The following is a 16,872-nucleotide window of genomic DNA, read 5'->3' on the forward strand; positions in this document are numbered from 1 at the left end:
ATTGGCCAATACTCAAAGTTGCAATATTGGTGTTGTATCAGAAGTGAAAAAGTTGTATCGGGATACCCCTAATTCGAATTATCCTCCATTCTTTTTAACACAAATATAAAAGGTGAATTCAGTGTAGCAATCTTATCACTGGCTGATTTTTTTTTTAGTCATACTTATATTTTAAATCCTGTGGCTGTCACAAAAACCACAGGATTGGATGTAGTAATGGACTTGAACCTTAGAGTTGCTTTAGAACCATAATCACTGGAACATTGACCAACATATTTGATGTGTATTGAGGACTTTAACGATGGCACTTGTCAAAATGCAATGTCTGTAACTGGTTTCACAATTGCTGACTATATGATTTGTTTATGACGTTTTTATGTTGTCATGATGTAGAGCACTTTGAACTGTCTTGTTGCAGAAATGTGCTATAGAAATAAACTTGATTGATAGATTAAAACAGTTCACATTCCCATCTCAGAGTTTTCTGATTCATTTTAGTTAGTGAGTTCTGACTGAGAGTTAATATATGTGCTGACAACCGTTTGTCCAGGTAAAGGAACGTCACAATAAATGGGTAGTTACACCAACGAAATACAAGGAAATTACTGCAAAGGGGGTTTGTAAACAGGCATGACTCACCATCTATGAAGTCATCAATAACAGGAGACAGCAGTACTCTAGCCTTCCAGGACATAAGTCACTGACCTGTTAGGTGACAATTATGTCACCTAACTCTTAGGCACTTTATACTATTAATTGTCATAGTATTAATTGTCATAGTATAAAGTGCCTTAATCAATAATTGATTAAATTCACAGAATGACTGATGGCAACTTCACCATCAGTCATCCTGGTGGCAATCTGGCAAGAGTGGTGATACTGCTGATTGACAGAATTTTATTTAAAGAGACAAGAGATTTAACCAACCATGATAATAGCACACATACGTCTTGAACAAGGAAATTGTCAAAAACAGTCAAATAGATAACATCTTTTCACCATAGTCACCTTTTTGGATCCAACACTACCTCTGTACCAAAGGAGTGCATAACATGCTTTCAGGGATAAAATCATTTTGAAGAACACTTTCAAAAAGCTACATAAAGGTTCCTAAACATCTGTCGATCCATTGTCTCTGAGCGGGGCATAGGCTTTATCAGATCAGGTAATCCATAGCAAAAAAAAAAAAAAATCACTGCATTTAAGTAAAGAGTAGACATCAATGAGTGGATTAATAAGAAAATTAATCACGTATATTAACTGACCTTGTTGATTTCCTTACAGGTTTAATCTTAGTGTTGTTTGAAGTAAAATTGTAACCCTGAGAAAAAAGTAGAAATCTCCGTTTCTTTTGTATGATGTAAAGATAAAAATAAAACATATTCTCCTTCAGGTTAAACTTGAGATTCAGTTTAACCTGAAGGAGTCCATATCACCTACAATGTGACGGTCATAGAGAAGCAAATGGATGGATGGATTGTAATTCAGTCACGGCACTGGTGCTCATCATCAGCCATCAGAGGAAACGTCAGAGTCTTGAGGCGTTGGAGTGACAAGCCCCTTTTACTCGAAAGCAGCTACAATTGCAACATTTTGGGAAATGGTAGTCAGTGACTTTACAGAACATCTAAGGATTCAACAGTGTCAAATGACAAACTCAACTTTTGATGAACAGTGCCATGCTGTTAGAGCTCTGGTGTGTATTATCCAAGGAGGCCAGCAGGTTGCTGCTGTACACAAATTAGCATGACTCATGGGATATGAAAAAAAGTGTTTCAATTGCAATTTTGTAAAATACACAAATTTCATTATGGATAAAAAGAAAAAAAGAAAAAAAGAAAGAAAAGAAATCTTGAACGGCAACGGTTGGTCTGGAGGCTGATGGATGTTGAAACAACCATTGGATCTGTGTCGCCACCTTCAAAGGCCACCGTGAAGCAGGAGCAGCGCACAGAGGGAATAGTAGGCACTGGCACAGCGAGTGACATTCCAGTGGTTAAAATCAAGCTGGTAAGTAAAGGTAAAGGTAATTTTATTTATATAGCACCTTTTCAGTAACAAGGCAATACAAAGTGCTTTACATGAATGAAAAGGAAATACAAACAAAATAACAAAGCAAAGGAAAGAGCAAAAGAAGAAAAAGCTAATAATGTTGATCGAAAGTAAATAGACTAGATAAACTAGATACTCCTATTCAGGGTTGGTAGACAAGTATAAGTAGGTATCCTCTGATCTAATTCCTTTTCTGGGTTGGGAGAAGAGGAGGCTAGAAGTAATTGCTAAGGTAGTTTTTCTGGATTCCAAGTTCTAATTCCTGTTCTGGGTTGCTAAATAAGTGTAAGTAAGTAAGTATCATCTGGACGTCTGGGTTGCTAGATAAGTATAAGTATTCTCTGGACTTTTTAAGTGTGCTCTAAATTTGTAAAAGTAATGAGTACTCCACAGTTTTTTAGTAATAATAAAAACTAAATGTTCCTGTTCTGGAAGAATTTTTTCTGGATTTTAAGTTTGTTCTAATTCCTTTGAGTCGATGCTACAAAAATTCTGTCCTGACCTTGAACACTCTGCTTGGCTATCTGATTGAGAAACTGTGCCAATTGATGAAATGGAGAAAAATTGACTCAATGCGTAACCGATTTAGTTTGTTTCATATAACTGCAGAGTGCAATTAAGTTGCAGAAATGTACGACCAAAACTCTGGTCATCGTTTTACGCACAGATGGTATGTGTGTCGCTACTTTGAGGCGACCTTATGAATGTCCTCAAAATGAAGACGAGTTTCTTTACCAACTACGACTGATGGTGTCATTGAGGTTACAGAAATTACTCATGACAGGACCACTACAATGCACTGTTTAACTGTGCCAAAAGTAACCCTTTCGTAGTGAGTGAATGTATGCCCACAAGCAATACATATTGCACAGAAAGAAAACAAGGCCTACAATATTATTATCCATCCATCCATTTTCTTACACCCTGGTCCCTCAGTGGGGTCGGGAGGGATGCTGGTGCCTATCTCCAGCTAGCGTACCGGGCGAGAGGCGGGGTCACCCTAATATTATTAATATTATTATTATTTCAGTTCAAACTGGAAAAAAAAAAGATCTGCAACAGAATAAGAAACAGAAAAGAGCTCCCGCAGATGAAGACAATTAACCTATAAAACGTGTATGACAAACGCTAACTGACATCAGAGTATCAAATAAAATGAAAGAGTGCACAAGGAACAAACTATTCAACAAAATACCCCAAATACCAAATACTTTGCTGAAGCAAGCAAAGCACCAATCACACTCCGTTTTGGAGTATTTTCTACCATTTTCTTAACCACAACCACAGTAAGGTTAGGCAGACGCAGTCGATTTTAACTCTTCAATGACTCAAGGCTGTACAGAAATTGCCTTGTATTTATCTTGACAGTGGCTGTAAGGATGGTTTTAGCCAGTTGTTTTAATTGAGCAGTGCCTGTATACCTCCAGATATGACTCTTGGATTTCAGACCAAACAGTAGCTGTGTCTCTGTTACAAATGTGTGCAAAACTTTTTCTGGACCTCTGGTGGAGCCAGCTGTGCATTGTCCAAGGAGGCCAGCAGCAACTATTTGTAAACTGGTGTGACTCATGTAATGTAAAATAAGTATCTCCATTACAATTTTGCAAAATACACAAATTTTGATACTTAAAAAAAACACCATCTTAGAACAAAAGAAAATAAATTATATATATATGTTTTTTTTTTTTAAAGGTTTTGTTGTTTCTAGTGGTCCCCGTCTGAAAGTAGTTTGTCAGGAAATAGGGCAATGAGAGAAAGGGAAGACATGCGGCAAACGTCGCCAGGCAGGGAATCGAACCCGCAACTTCTTAGATTACTCAGTCTGGCTGAGAAGACATGCCTGGGGTGGAGGGATGTTGGTGGTTCTGAACTCCTTCCATTTCCTAACAAAGGAGACTACAGCATTTTGGGGGGCTTTTCTATACTGTCATTTTCTTATCTATACTCAGATTTATGTTCTTAGAAATAAATCTACAGACAGTCATTTTGACTTTGTTGCTTGGTATCTACTCTGTAAAATGTGAGGCCAAGTGTGCTTCATTCCTAATCATCTCCAAACATGATGAGCTCAGTTTTGAGCTCAGGTTGTGAATACTCATGTACATGTGATATTGTTGAAGAAATTAAACAGCCATCGTTAAAAGTGACAACAAGAAAATGAGTGATAAAGGTTTCAAAGGTTTTGTGAAAACTTTGCCACTGTAACATGTCTGGTCATTGTACGCATGCCTTAAACTCGGCTCATATTTGTATGTTTTGGCAGACATGCATGAACAGTCACAGAAGTAGTTTCACTACAGGAGAGCCACCAACCTGTCAGCCCTCATTCTTTTTCTGTCAGAGTTGAACTACGTGAACACAAAACCACAAATATTTTTTAACTAGGGTTGGACAATGTGGTTGAAAAACATATCATGACATAAGCATTTCATATCAGTCAATATCAAAAATTATTGATTAGTCTTTTTGTTTTAAACATCTGAAATACTGCCAAACTGGTGATGTGACCATTCTTGTTTTATCCAGTTTTCACTTCACGTTGTTGTTTTTCACTTTTTAAAAGTTATGAGGCCCAAGTTACTCTAGCAATTGTTGCTAGGTAACAACTGTTCAGTAACAACTCGCTAGAGCAAGTCTCTTAATTGATGCCAACAACTTTTCTTAGCAAGCTGTGAGAGGTGTAATGGAAAATTTTATAATGTGCTTCTCACCCCTCTTCTGCTTTATGTTTTTCTATATAGTCTTATCATGATATTGGTCAAGCTGCTCTCAAGACCTCTGTAGTGTCATATAACAGAAGGGGAGAGCTCCTTAATCCTGGAGACTATCTAAGTGTTACTTCCCCAACGCAGAACTTATCTGCCCTCTTTAGCATGAAAGAACAACCCTCTTTCCTTAACAATAGACATGGCCAGACCATCTGTGTTGGGCTCCACAGAATCCCTGGTACATAACAATCAAGCATTCACACCTATAGTCCAATGAAGTCTCTCTTCTCTGACCAGAACCTATAAAAGGAAGCCAGATCCTTGTTAGTCATAGCAGACTTGACAGACACCTTTGACTCTGTATTTCTGTTCTCACCTTACAAGGTTTTAATATTTTTTTTATTTTCTTCTCATCCAGACTCTTGTTAAAGTCATGTCTTCCATGACAGAGGCTGAGCTGCTAAAGCCTTTCCTCTGCCTTCATCCCCCAGAATGCTGTGTGTTTCTGAATCAGAGTTCAGTGAATCTTCTATAGTGAATATTTTGTCAGATGTGTTATATATTGATACTGATCATGTGTCTATCATGATATATATTGTTACTGATTTATTGTCAAGAATAATGATTGGGGCTGAACAGTTCTCAGTGGCTCAGGATTAAAATATCAATAAATTTGAAAAAGTGATTTAATGCTCTTAATGTCCAAAGTTTAGAGATACAAATCATACTTCTGTCCATATCGCCCACCATATAGTGGTCATACAGAAGCAAATTTTCTGTGTTGTTCATCACAATCATTGACTCGTCAGCTCTTTGAAGCAGAGTTTGGACAATTTTTTGTATCTAATACCTCAGTCCTTAAGTCATGATTCATATCTCATCCCCGCAGGTGAAGGCCGTAATGTAGACAGAGACAGGTAATCACTTTGTGTTCCTGAAAAGTGTGACTTAAATTAGTTAGTACATTGCTAAAATACTTTATCATTTAAAGACCAGGGCTTTATAGCAATTCATAACATACAAAGGCTATTATTATCTTGGGGCCGAGAACAGCTGCGGGGACAATAATTGCACAAAAGCCTGAGCTGCTACCTCTGTTAGGGGCAACAAACCCAGGCTGTCAAACAGTTACTGAATCACAAGAAGTTCAACTATATGGAAAGACACTAGCCTGAAGCTATTAGCATACAGAAGTGCTAGCATAGCTCGGTATCACAGCTCACACACTTAGATCGCTAGCCTGTGTTGGTAGTTGCACAATTAAATCGATTAACCCAATGGTTCTTAACCTTTTTTGAGGTACCAAACCCACCAGCTTCATATGCGCATTCACTGAACCCTTCTGTAGTGATAAATAAAATATGATTTTTTTCCTCCCAAATTCAAGACATATGGGTGACCCAACTAGTGTCTAGTTGGGTCACCCCATGATTACTAAGTCTTCTTAAAAGGTAGAGTCTCTGAGAACAGTTCTTCAACATATAGTCTGTGTTTTCAGCAAAGTTGAGCTGACTGTCCAGGAACGACCCAAGGTATTTAAAATATGCCACAGTTTCAACAGGTTGGCCATCAAGAGAAACTGGAACCACTTTAAGGTCTTGTTTAGATCATTTAATTAACTCTATATTCTTAAGAGAATAAAAAATGTATAATAAATAAAGACTTTGTGGTATTCTGATTTAGTAATGTAATTATATTAGTTGTGTTACCACCCCCACGCCACTAGAGGCAGTAGCAACCCCGAAAAGATGCGACTAAGGAGCAGATTTAGAAGTACACCGAAAGCTACAGAATTTGGTCAAAACTGTGAGCTTTGCTGAAGTAATTAAAGACACAAGTTCAAATCCATGCTGAGAGTGAAGCTCCTTCAATCAGTGCTCCTCCGTAGCACTGATTGGCTAAGCAATGTAACATGATCCTCTGCAGCAAATGATGGCAAAGCGGGGCGTCATCACGACTTTACACAAGTGTGTCTTTACCTCCGCGGCAGAGGCTCTGCCGAACCCCTGAGACCGACTCATCGAACCCCTGGAGTTCAATCGAACCCAGGTTAAGAACCACTGCTTTAGACATCAATAATCATAATAAGGGGACAAGTAGCTAAATATGTTAAATAGATATTTCATGGGTTAATGTTATACATAAGTTATCCCAACGTGGAGGTCCGTTTATATGATTGATTGAAACAAGGAAGTTCTGATTGGTTGCTGATTATTCTGTTAAATAAAAAAGGCGTTTGTGGATTGAGACATCAGGAGAGTCTCAAAACTCACACAGAAATGCAGCAAAGTCCAGAGACCAGAAACGGCTTGTAGATCAAACAGATTTGTGTTTGCATCAAAAATACAGCCAATCACAAGTTGTGAATTTCGTCCTGTGTATTTGTAAATCTTGTTCTGTGCATTTGTGAATATTGACACCGTTTTAGCCACACAGTAAAAAGATAGATTTTCAGATCTTTGCAAAGGTCGATAAACTTGGTGGATAACATCGTTTTCTCAAGTATCAACCAATCGCCAATCACTGAAACTTAAGGAAATTGGAGCAATTTCATAATAATGATGGTGGTTATGAATTGGCGAAGGAGAGTCACAGTGGACTCCAGAGGGAAAAAAACACACCTTAGCTTTCTTCAAACCTGTATAAAAGAGAGACAACTTCAGCTGTTTCGAAATATTTCTGCTGGTGAAAGAAAGAAAGAAAGAAAGAAAGAAAGAAAGAAAGAAAGAAAGAAAGAAAGAAAGAAAGAAAGAAAGAAAGAAAGAAGTGACTGTATCAGTCTCATTAAGATAACTGTTAACAGGGCTGTAAACCGTCAGCGTATCTGCTAAGGAGTCGATAACAGTCGATAGGCTGGCTATCAGTTAAAACCAGTTAATATTTATTTATAATAGCTGCATTACTCATAAGAAATCTTTATCTGTGCAACACAATTTTGAGGGTAAATGAATATAACCTCCTGACTGCCAGTAGTTCATTTTTGTCCTCTGTAGAGGACATTTCTGAACTTGAATATCTCCCACCCCCTGCATTCTACTGAATTAATTCCTTTTTGTATCTGGAGAGGACATTTATGGCTTTTCAATGATACCACATGTGAAGGGGTGGGACTTTTGTACATACCTTTTTCTAATTCCTAAAAATGGCATTTATCAGTAATATGGGAAGAGACAAAGTAAGTGCATAAAACCTTTTATTACCTTACAAAGACTGTGGGATTTTAAAAAAAATGGTGATTGGACAATATTTTTTTTCCTGGTAGTCAGGATAATATAGACCAGTACTTGTATTGATCAATGAATGAAATTATGTCAAGAACATATACGAGTTTCAGGTAGTAAGATTTGTTATTATTATTACTCACTTGTATTATCACTCAGTGAGAATGTCACAGTAGTGCATGAGTACAGGTCACATAGAAACCCGTAATCCTAAACATCTGAATGTATCTGATTAAACAGCGAGTTTACCACTGGCCTTAAATAAATAAACTGGGAATCACTGCAGCGTGGTGAATTCACCAATGCCATCAGGTTCAGAGACAGATAAACTACTGCAATCTAATCACAAACGGCAGCTCATGTATTGGAACAGGTTCCTATACATGATGAGATTCAGTGAGTGCTGTGCTGTAACGGCTATGCTAAGTGTTAGACAGCTATGTTCCAGGATGAGTTGGTGAAAATGCACTTTTTTATTCCAGCACTGAAGCTTCAAACGTCATGTAAATGATTCACTGTGCAGCATTTCCCTCATCTTTAAAGACTTGAACCAACAAGTCTTTAAAGATGTTGCATTGTACACCAAAAGGAACTCCTTAACCTGAGTTACAGAACAGGTTCCATTCCCCAGGAGATAAATGTCCTTACTGCAGCTGAAACATGTCTGAGTCAAGTCAGAAACAAGTGGAGAAAAGGTACACGAGGCATGCTTTGCACTGGTTTAGTCAGAAAAGATGTGACTTCTGTTATGTAACCACCCACACACCTGACCTTAACAAACCTTCTGATTAAACATTACTCAGTGTGTAGCTTCATTCTCTCATGAAAGCCATGCCAAGTCGTGGATTCAGGTCTGTGAACTGAGACGGCCAAGGAGAAAGACAGAATCTGTGTCTTTTGAACCATCTCATGGTTTGGATCATTAATCTGCTGTCTGACTCCATAATGGCTTCTTTCAGTTTATTAACAGAGGACAGCAGCTTTCCAGGAGTCCTTGATGTCTAATTCCTTGAGACTAGCCAGCAGCAATTAGCAAACACCTGGTGAAACTGTGCATCTAATGAGCTCATCACAGGAGCTAATTCTCAGAGCAACCCTGGTAAAAACACTATTAAAGGGTTAATAAAGGAACCATGTTGTGATGACTTCCTGAAGGCAAAGTTTTAGAAAGAGCAGGAGGTTTTTAAAGAGACAGAGGCCCAATTTCAAGGCCTTACATTACAAAGTCAAATTACTTTTAAGTCATATTTGATATACATTCTAATAACAACTGAAGGTAACATAGCTACTTAATTTTGCTGTAAAATGACACAAAGTGCCTAAAAGACACATAATTCTGCCCCTTTAAAGAGATTTTTTGTTTCAAAAATACATTTGTTAAAAGAAATAATTTCTCAACTTGGGAATTTTTTGTCCCCCACTGAAAAACATTGAGAATAAAGATGGAATATTTCTCGGTTTTCCTGTGTGAGATTGTGCTGCTGCAATTAAAGAAATTTATGGTACACATCTATGAAAAAGCTATATATTCAGAGTTTATAGTACTGTACATAAAATAGATATAAAGCAAAAAGCTGTCTTTTTAGTTTTAGCTCATCAACTTATAATGTTCCACCATAATCTGGTGTTCAGTGAGGCAACATGTAATGAATATAGACATTCTCATCTTTACAGTAACTCTTAATATAGAATAATATACCGTATTAACTGTGTAGCACTAAGGGACAACAAAGAATTAAATGTTATTATAAAGTCTAGACTTGAAATATCTGCTAAAAGTGCTTAAAAAGTCAAATGTTTGACTCCATCATGAGATTCTACTGGAGTTTTCTTAAAGGATGGGGATCTTTAAGGCCTCAGTTCGAAAAAGTTGGACTTACAGCAATTTCTCTACAGGCTGACATAGATATTCCAGTGCCTTCAATTTGCTTCAGTGCATATTCCTTCTCATCCTTCCTGTGGAGAGAAAAGCAGAAAGGAGTGGAGATGTTATTACTATTAGACGATAGAGCAGCACAATGTTCTCATGTGAAAAAATCTGACATGAATGTGTTCATATACATTTTAACACTGAGAAACACAAATAAACACCTTATGAAAGAATGTGCTATTCCAATAGCAGGGTATGTGGATTTGTAGTTTTAAGCATAGTATTGCAGTTTTGAGGGAATAACTTCATAACATGATGTAAAACTTTAAAAAAAGAAAAAGAAAAATTGATTTTACATAATACTGCTCATTTAACTTCAGTGAGTTCTCCTGGGTTCTATACAGGCTGATCTGCTGTAGAATTCAGAATGTTCCGCAGCAGAACCACTGGCCTGCAGGAATTCGTCCTTGATGCAAAGACAGAAACTCAAACTGCACGCCGGCCTGGCTGCAGCTCTCAGCTGGCACATTTCCCTTTTATTTCCCATATGCCCTTGAGAATCAGATCTGTGCATGAAAATCAGTTAATAAGTGAAATGTGAGCCTGCAGGGCAGAGCAGAGTCTGCAGGCTAACAGCAGCTTCAACTGAGCAGCCTCCCTGTGTTGAGGGCCACGGGTTGGAGAGGCAGACTGGAGGAAATCAGGGCCAAAGGGAGACACGGCCCCATTAAAACCTGCGCTGAGAGGCATGATTAAAGCGTAAGCAGCATCCAGAGAGGACTTGACAGAGTGCGGAGCCTGCACAGATCAAACACTTCCTGATAGTGCTCACATCAAACCCTCTCCAGCCTCATTTGCATCCCAGATGGACGCGGTTTAAAAAAGGAGCTCTCAGGCACACTTGGCAGACGCTAACCGAGCAGCACAGGCACTCCTCACATTTCAGCTTTTGGTCTGCAAACAAAATAGGTGCTTGTAGTTTAAGCAAATTCAGACCATGAAGTACTTTATCAGGCACTCTGCAGGGCAAAAACACAGATACCCAGAGGTTCACTAGGAACTAAGAGACTTGTTGTCTCTTGTATTCACTCATACATCACTCAAAGCTATGAATCAAACACTTCCTCGCAAAAATGTTAACGACATGTTCAGCTACAAGTCCAGCACAGCAACTTTTAAGATGTTTTTGAATGTTTTTCCTTTAAAATTAATGTACTGTAATATAATACAGACTTGGTCACCAGACAGGTATGAAGCGAAAAGTGCCAAAGTACAATAAATAAATAACTCATAAAATAATTGTTTAAATCAGTGTTTCTCAACCCTGGTCCTCACTGCCCCCCTGTCCTGCATGTTTTAGGTATTTCCCTTCTGCCACACACCTGAATTGTATCTCTGGGTGATTAACAGGCTTCTGCAGTACTTGATGGTCATGCAATCATTTGAATCAGCTGTTCTGGAATAGAGGCACATCTAAAACATACAGAGCAGGGGGATGTGAGGACCAGGGTTGAGAAACACTGGTTTAAATGATTCATTAATTTACTAAAACTGGAAATAAATACTGAAAATAATCATTACACACAAATAATCATATGGGCCTGAATTGTATTGCTTTCATTTTAAGATGTAGATATAATTATTTCAGGATTGTCTCAATTTATCATTGCTCATTGAGACAGGTCTGTAATTTTACAGTAAAAAATAATCAGCTGCTCACCAGAAAAAATGAGATTTTTAATAATTATTATTGAATGCATCATAGCAAAGCAGTTCCAGATTGTGCTAAGAACAACTGTGTAGACAACAACAACTGGTGTAGAAGTTGTTACCAAGGGAAGAGTCAAAGTTTTTGAAAAAGACTGCTTGCTAGCTTGCGCTAATTACGGGTGTCTCGTCAATTGAATCTTCCTCGGTCAGAAGGAATAGGCATGCAGCTCAGAAGTTTTTTTACTGATGGATGTTTTATTGCCACCGAGCCACAGAAGCACAGAAAAACACGATGACTTACTCATCTATTTTTCGCCATCAGAGATGAAACTCAAGGGATGGAAGCAGCTGTTTGAAAGAGAACATGAAATCCTACGAAGACAGCATTTTTAAAGACACTACCATTAAAGAGTGAGTGACGCTTTAGCAGGTCACAAAAGGCTGGTGCTTTTAAGCCTTTGAGAAGTCTCTGTGACAGAAAATACTGGACTTGAAAATATTGGCAGGCTTTTGGAAATTTCACAGTTCATTAAAATTCCCTGGAGATTCCAAACAGACACAGATGCATATAGTTAGTAGCGCTAACCGCCTCAAAAGCTAACACAAGATGCTAAAGACAGTTAACCTAGCTACCTAATTAACACAGAATGTTAACAAGGTAATCAATTTGTTTTTGGAATAATAGTGACTCCATGTTTTACAGTGACTGCTTTCTCTCATGCAACATGCCTTCACCTGTACTCCCAATATAAATACTGTTCAAACAAGAAGTCTACATACACTGACTAAAAAGACACATTCATATTTTATTCTTTACTGTCGAAAGAATAAAATTAGTACAATTCTTTTTTCTAAATGCCAGAAAACATAGTGAAACAATTTTAGAGATTTTTTTTTACTTTCTGTGAATGTGTGGAATTTCAGTCACTTTAAATAATTAATGAGGTTATTTCTGACTAGATTTTTTTTAAAATCACAAACAATTATTAAAGTCTACTCTTCAAATTTAATTATGGCAATACTAAAACTTGAATTTCTCAGGGTGTTTTGTCCACAAACAAAACAAAAATAACCCATTCTCCTGGATCCTCAACCTTTTTTCTTCAGTGAATAGAAACAAACTGGATTTTTTAAAACAAAACTGTAAACAGCTTTCACATACATCATACTTTACTTGTTCATATGGGCACATTCTTCGAGCCACACACTCCTAATCCTGTCTAATAGTCCAAGAGTAGAATTCCAAACTGAATCTGAGGGACAATCCTTCAATTTCTTTTTGCACATTAAACCCTGCTCACACTTTGTTGAGCTCTATCATCCCTCTTGTGGGATTAACTTGCTAAAGCAGCGTATTGCTCTGGTTTTAGGTGTGAAGCGCACCGACGTTAAATAAAAATCATCGAGTATCTTCATATTACCCAAGAAGGTGGATTAATTCGTTCCCGGTGTTCCACTCACAGGGGATGGCACCAGGAGTTTTCACTTTAATAAGCTTTACAGGTTGGGTCCGGTGAGAACAGGTGATGCTTTCTTTCCCTGGAGCCTCCCCTGCTGCCACTGACAATCCAACCCAGGCTCAGGCTCCATCAGAGGGAACCAACTCCTGATACCACTGGCTAATGCTGACTTTTTATCCGCTCCTATTTGGCCACAGTTCTTGCCTGCTAACAATCCATATTTAAGATGTAGCTAAAGAACAATATAAATTGTGAATGGCTGATTTCATTTGTATGTTACTTGTTAAAATCAAATTTTCTAGAAACTTGTTATTAGTCATTTATAACTTTGTGAGTCTTACAAATGGGACTAAAATGCAATACAAATATTCTTGACAGTGTTATGCAAGTACATTACATCACACCTAAGATTTGAACAAATTTATGACCATTTATTGTCTATATTTCATGGCAACACTTAACTACAACATCAAAAAACGGAAACAAATACATTCTGTATGTGCAAAATTATTTATAAACAAGTACAGGAAATGCCAATGTGTAGGCAAAAATTAGAAATAGACTGATTGCAGTTTTCTGACTGATCAGTGATCTTTAAAAAAAACAACAAAAAGCAGCTCCTCATTCCGATATTGGCCAATACTTTTTTTTTGTCTGAAAAGCCACAAAATATAACAATAAGGTCACTAAATTGGAAACAGTCGAGTGATTACTAGTTAACCACATGACCTGGAAGGCGGGTCTGTCAGTCAGTCAGCTTTCTATCAGGGCAGAACAAAACGGGACAGTGGCCAATTTTCAAACCTTTGCAGATGTAGATAAGATCGGTGGAAAACATCGGTTTCACATCTAAGCATCGGCCAATCACAGATCTCTCAAAATGGAGGAGATCAATTTATCGACCGGCCAATTTATCGTTGCACCTCTACAAAATATACCACAATATGCATTAATACAAACAATGTATTGCCTTTGCACCATAGCAAAGGCAGTGTTCATATCCACAGTCGTCCTTTTTCACACTCTCAGAGAGTTCAGCCAATCAGTGGCAAGGAGAATAAATGGATTGGTGGCTTTGCAAGCCCCAGCTGATGATGTGTCGAGAAGCATTGCACCATTTCAACTTCCCATAGCTCCTATGTCTTTTGAATATTTTACTTGTGCTTTATAAAAAAGAAATCTGCAAATACAGAACAGTGAATAGGTGAAGGTCCACTAATACAAAATATATGGTCAGATCAACAGAAAAATGGTTCACCAGGCACAAATTCATCATCATCTCAGTACCAGGAGCTACATCCTACAGAAAGCCTGCAGACTGAGCTGAACTGGAGAGAGCATCAGAGAGGACCAAAGGTTCAAACATCCCTCTGACTAGCATTTGGCCAAAGGGAACTGTGCAACAATTATGCCAAAAGTTAGTAATTTAGTGAAAAACAACTACCTTTTAGCTTGCTCAAGTAAAAATGTTTACTAAAGGGAAATTATGTTGCTACATTTAAAAATATCTATTTTATGGCTTTAAACATATATTTACCAGAGGTGCTAACTAATTTATCTGCATCTGTATGCAACATTAGCAGGAACCTGGGCCCACCAGCGAGGTCACTGGTATCCATGGCCATGTGCGTACAGATACTTATAGGTTTTTCCAGGCATTAAGCTAATGGTACGACTCCATTTAATTCTGCCCAGAGTTATAATAACAGCTTAACAAGACTGAACTGATGAGCCAGACACATGTAAACTGATGAACTGATAATTAAATATGCCTGGGAGCTCATAAATAAACCTAATAATTGAAAATCTGGCTCTTTATTCTTTCGGCGCTCTTCTTATCCCGACCTGCTCATCGCCCTGCGGCAGAGTAAATATGGCTCCATTACACCACATGACATTTTTCCATTGTTAAGGGCTAATCTTTATGGACCCTGGCAAACTGTTTTGATTCGCCTCACTGATGAGAGCTTTTCTAAAAGCTACACAGCTGTTTCATCTCTGTCTACTGTTGACTTTTCTCAATTTCATCAACTCCAAAGTTCACATTCATTTTCATAATCATGTAAGTATGTTTTCCAAACGCAGTATTTCATTGGAGGCAAAAAAAAACCCCATGAGATGAGAGCAAACTGCTTTTTTCTTGTACTTTTACGTCAGATGTGGCACTTCGTGGATTTCAGGGAAGGAGATCCTCAGTACTTAGTATGTTCTTTGCTTTGGGAATTGAAATCTCAGCGGCTGCTGTCACTAAGCCACTGCTGCAGGTATTTTGCAGTCAGTCAAGGACTACGGATCATCCTGCCTCCTCAGAAGTCAGTTGGGAACCTTCAATAGTTTCCCCTCTCTGTTACTGCTTCTCCAAATATGTAGAACATGTATGTTTCATGCAAACATTTGTGTATCATTTCCCTAGTTTTTGAAAAGCAATTATCTATTCTGTGAACTTTCTTTAGTTTTTAAAAATAAGAAACTGTAATAGTTTGATTTACCAATTTAAAACAAACTTGCTGTGTGCAATTGGTAAGTGTGCAGTATGCGTCTCCTATGTCATATTATCACACAGAACTGTCAGAGTATGACGGGGGAAAGTAGCTGATCTTAACCTTTGTAAATAGCACTTACTGCCTTGTTCTCCTTCTATGCTGAAGGGTCAGAGTGATTCACCTCTTGGTTAGCATACAAACGTCAAATAAAAGCCCACACGGAGATAGAAACAGGGTTTGGGTAAGTACTGACAGTAGGAACAGTTAAGCAGAAACGTCAACATCCCATTTACTGTGATGTTGGGCTTGTCTTCTGCTTCACACGGATTGTCAAAAATATAAGGAGCCCCTAATAACCTAGTGTGTCTGTAAACAAAGTTTGGTATTGCTCACTGTTAAAGCTGGGGCCACCGTAACCCGCCGAAGTGTCGCTAGCAGCCCCCTACGGAGCGCTGCAGCACACCGAGCTACCTTCGCCGCCACGCTTTCTAAGAGATAACCAGCAGCCGTGGTTTTAATGTTGCTGTTTGGGGGTGTTGGGAGAGAAGTGGAGGAGGAGGAAAGAGAGGAAGTATGCGCGTGTGTGTATACGTGAGTGTGAGTGCGCGTGAGTGTAGAGGGGGACCGTTGGTGAGTGAATGCGTGCGTTACATGAAAACAAAAACACAGACACACACACACACACGCAGAGGGTTATCGTTTCAGGGAGGTTCAAATCTAACGCTGCGTTCAACACACAAGCGGGACTCGCGGTCCCAAAATGCATCCTGCAATGGGCTGAATCTCAGAACAAACAATACCGATCACGGTTATCTTACCCGTCTTTGCGCTTAGCTTTATAAACGTGCCCGTAGGTGCCTCGACCCACTTTGCAACCTTCATATTCGAACAGATCTTCTACTCTCTCCCTCTCGGCTGCCAGCTTTGTTTTGAAGTCGTAATCCATTTTAACCCATAAATACGTCTTAAATTACAATAAAATAAAATATTAATTATTACATGCATTAATTAAATAATCTGGTCGTTTTATTCCCCCACCATTTCCTTGTTTGGGATTTTGGTCTGCTCCGCTTAATGTTCACTGGCTCGTTGACGTTTCTAATTGGGGCGCGTGGGTTTCTGGGAAAAGCAGTCCTTTGGCCAGTCGCCTCCGCTCGCATACTATCAAACTGAAGACGCAAAAAACTACAACCCGCGTTACTCGCTGCGGTTTAGTGCACTTTGCGTACCCCTGAGCGCTGTTCAAAAATGCAGCTCGGATATTTGAGTTCATGGATAGCTTCAGCTTTTAAATAACCAAATATATCATATTTTGGTAATATATATATATATATATATATATATATATATATATATATATATATATAT

The 16,872-nt window shown here is 38.3% G+C and overlaps 1 protein-coding gene across 1 annotated transcript in view; it reads right to left on the bottom strand.

The window, feature by feature from the left end:
* cdk19 (cyclin dependent kinase 19) overlaps positions 1–16,588 on the bottom strand; it is a 77,565-nt gene extending 60,977 nt beyond the window's left edge. Inside the window, exons 1-2 of the mRNA XM_081602851.1 lie at positions 16,323–16,588; positions 9,862–9,937 (exon numbers count right to left, since the gene is read on the bottom strand). Coding sequence (XP_081458977.1) covers positions 9,862–9,937; positions 16,323–16,450 — 204 coding nt within the window. The 5' untranslated portion in view covers positions 16,451–16,588. The remainder of the gene's footprint in view (positions 1–9,861; positions 9,938–16,322) is intronic.
* Positions 16,589–16,872: the final 284 nt, after the last annotated feature.

This window comes from Poecilia reticulata, chromosome 21, assembly GCF_904066995.2.
Source record: "Poecilia reticulata chromosome 21, P_reticulata-male-v2, whole genome shotgun sequence".
NCBI classification, from domain to species: Eukaryota; Metazoa; Chordata; class Actinopteri; order Cyprinodontiformes; family Poeciliidae; genus Poecilia; species Poecilia reticulata.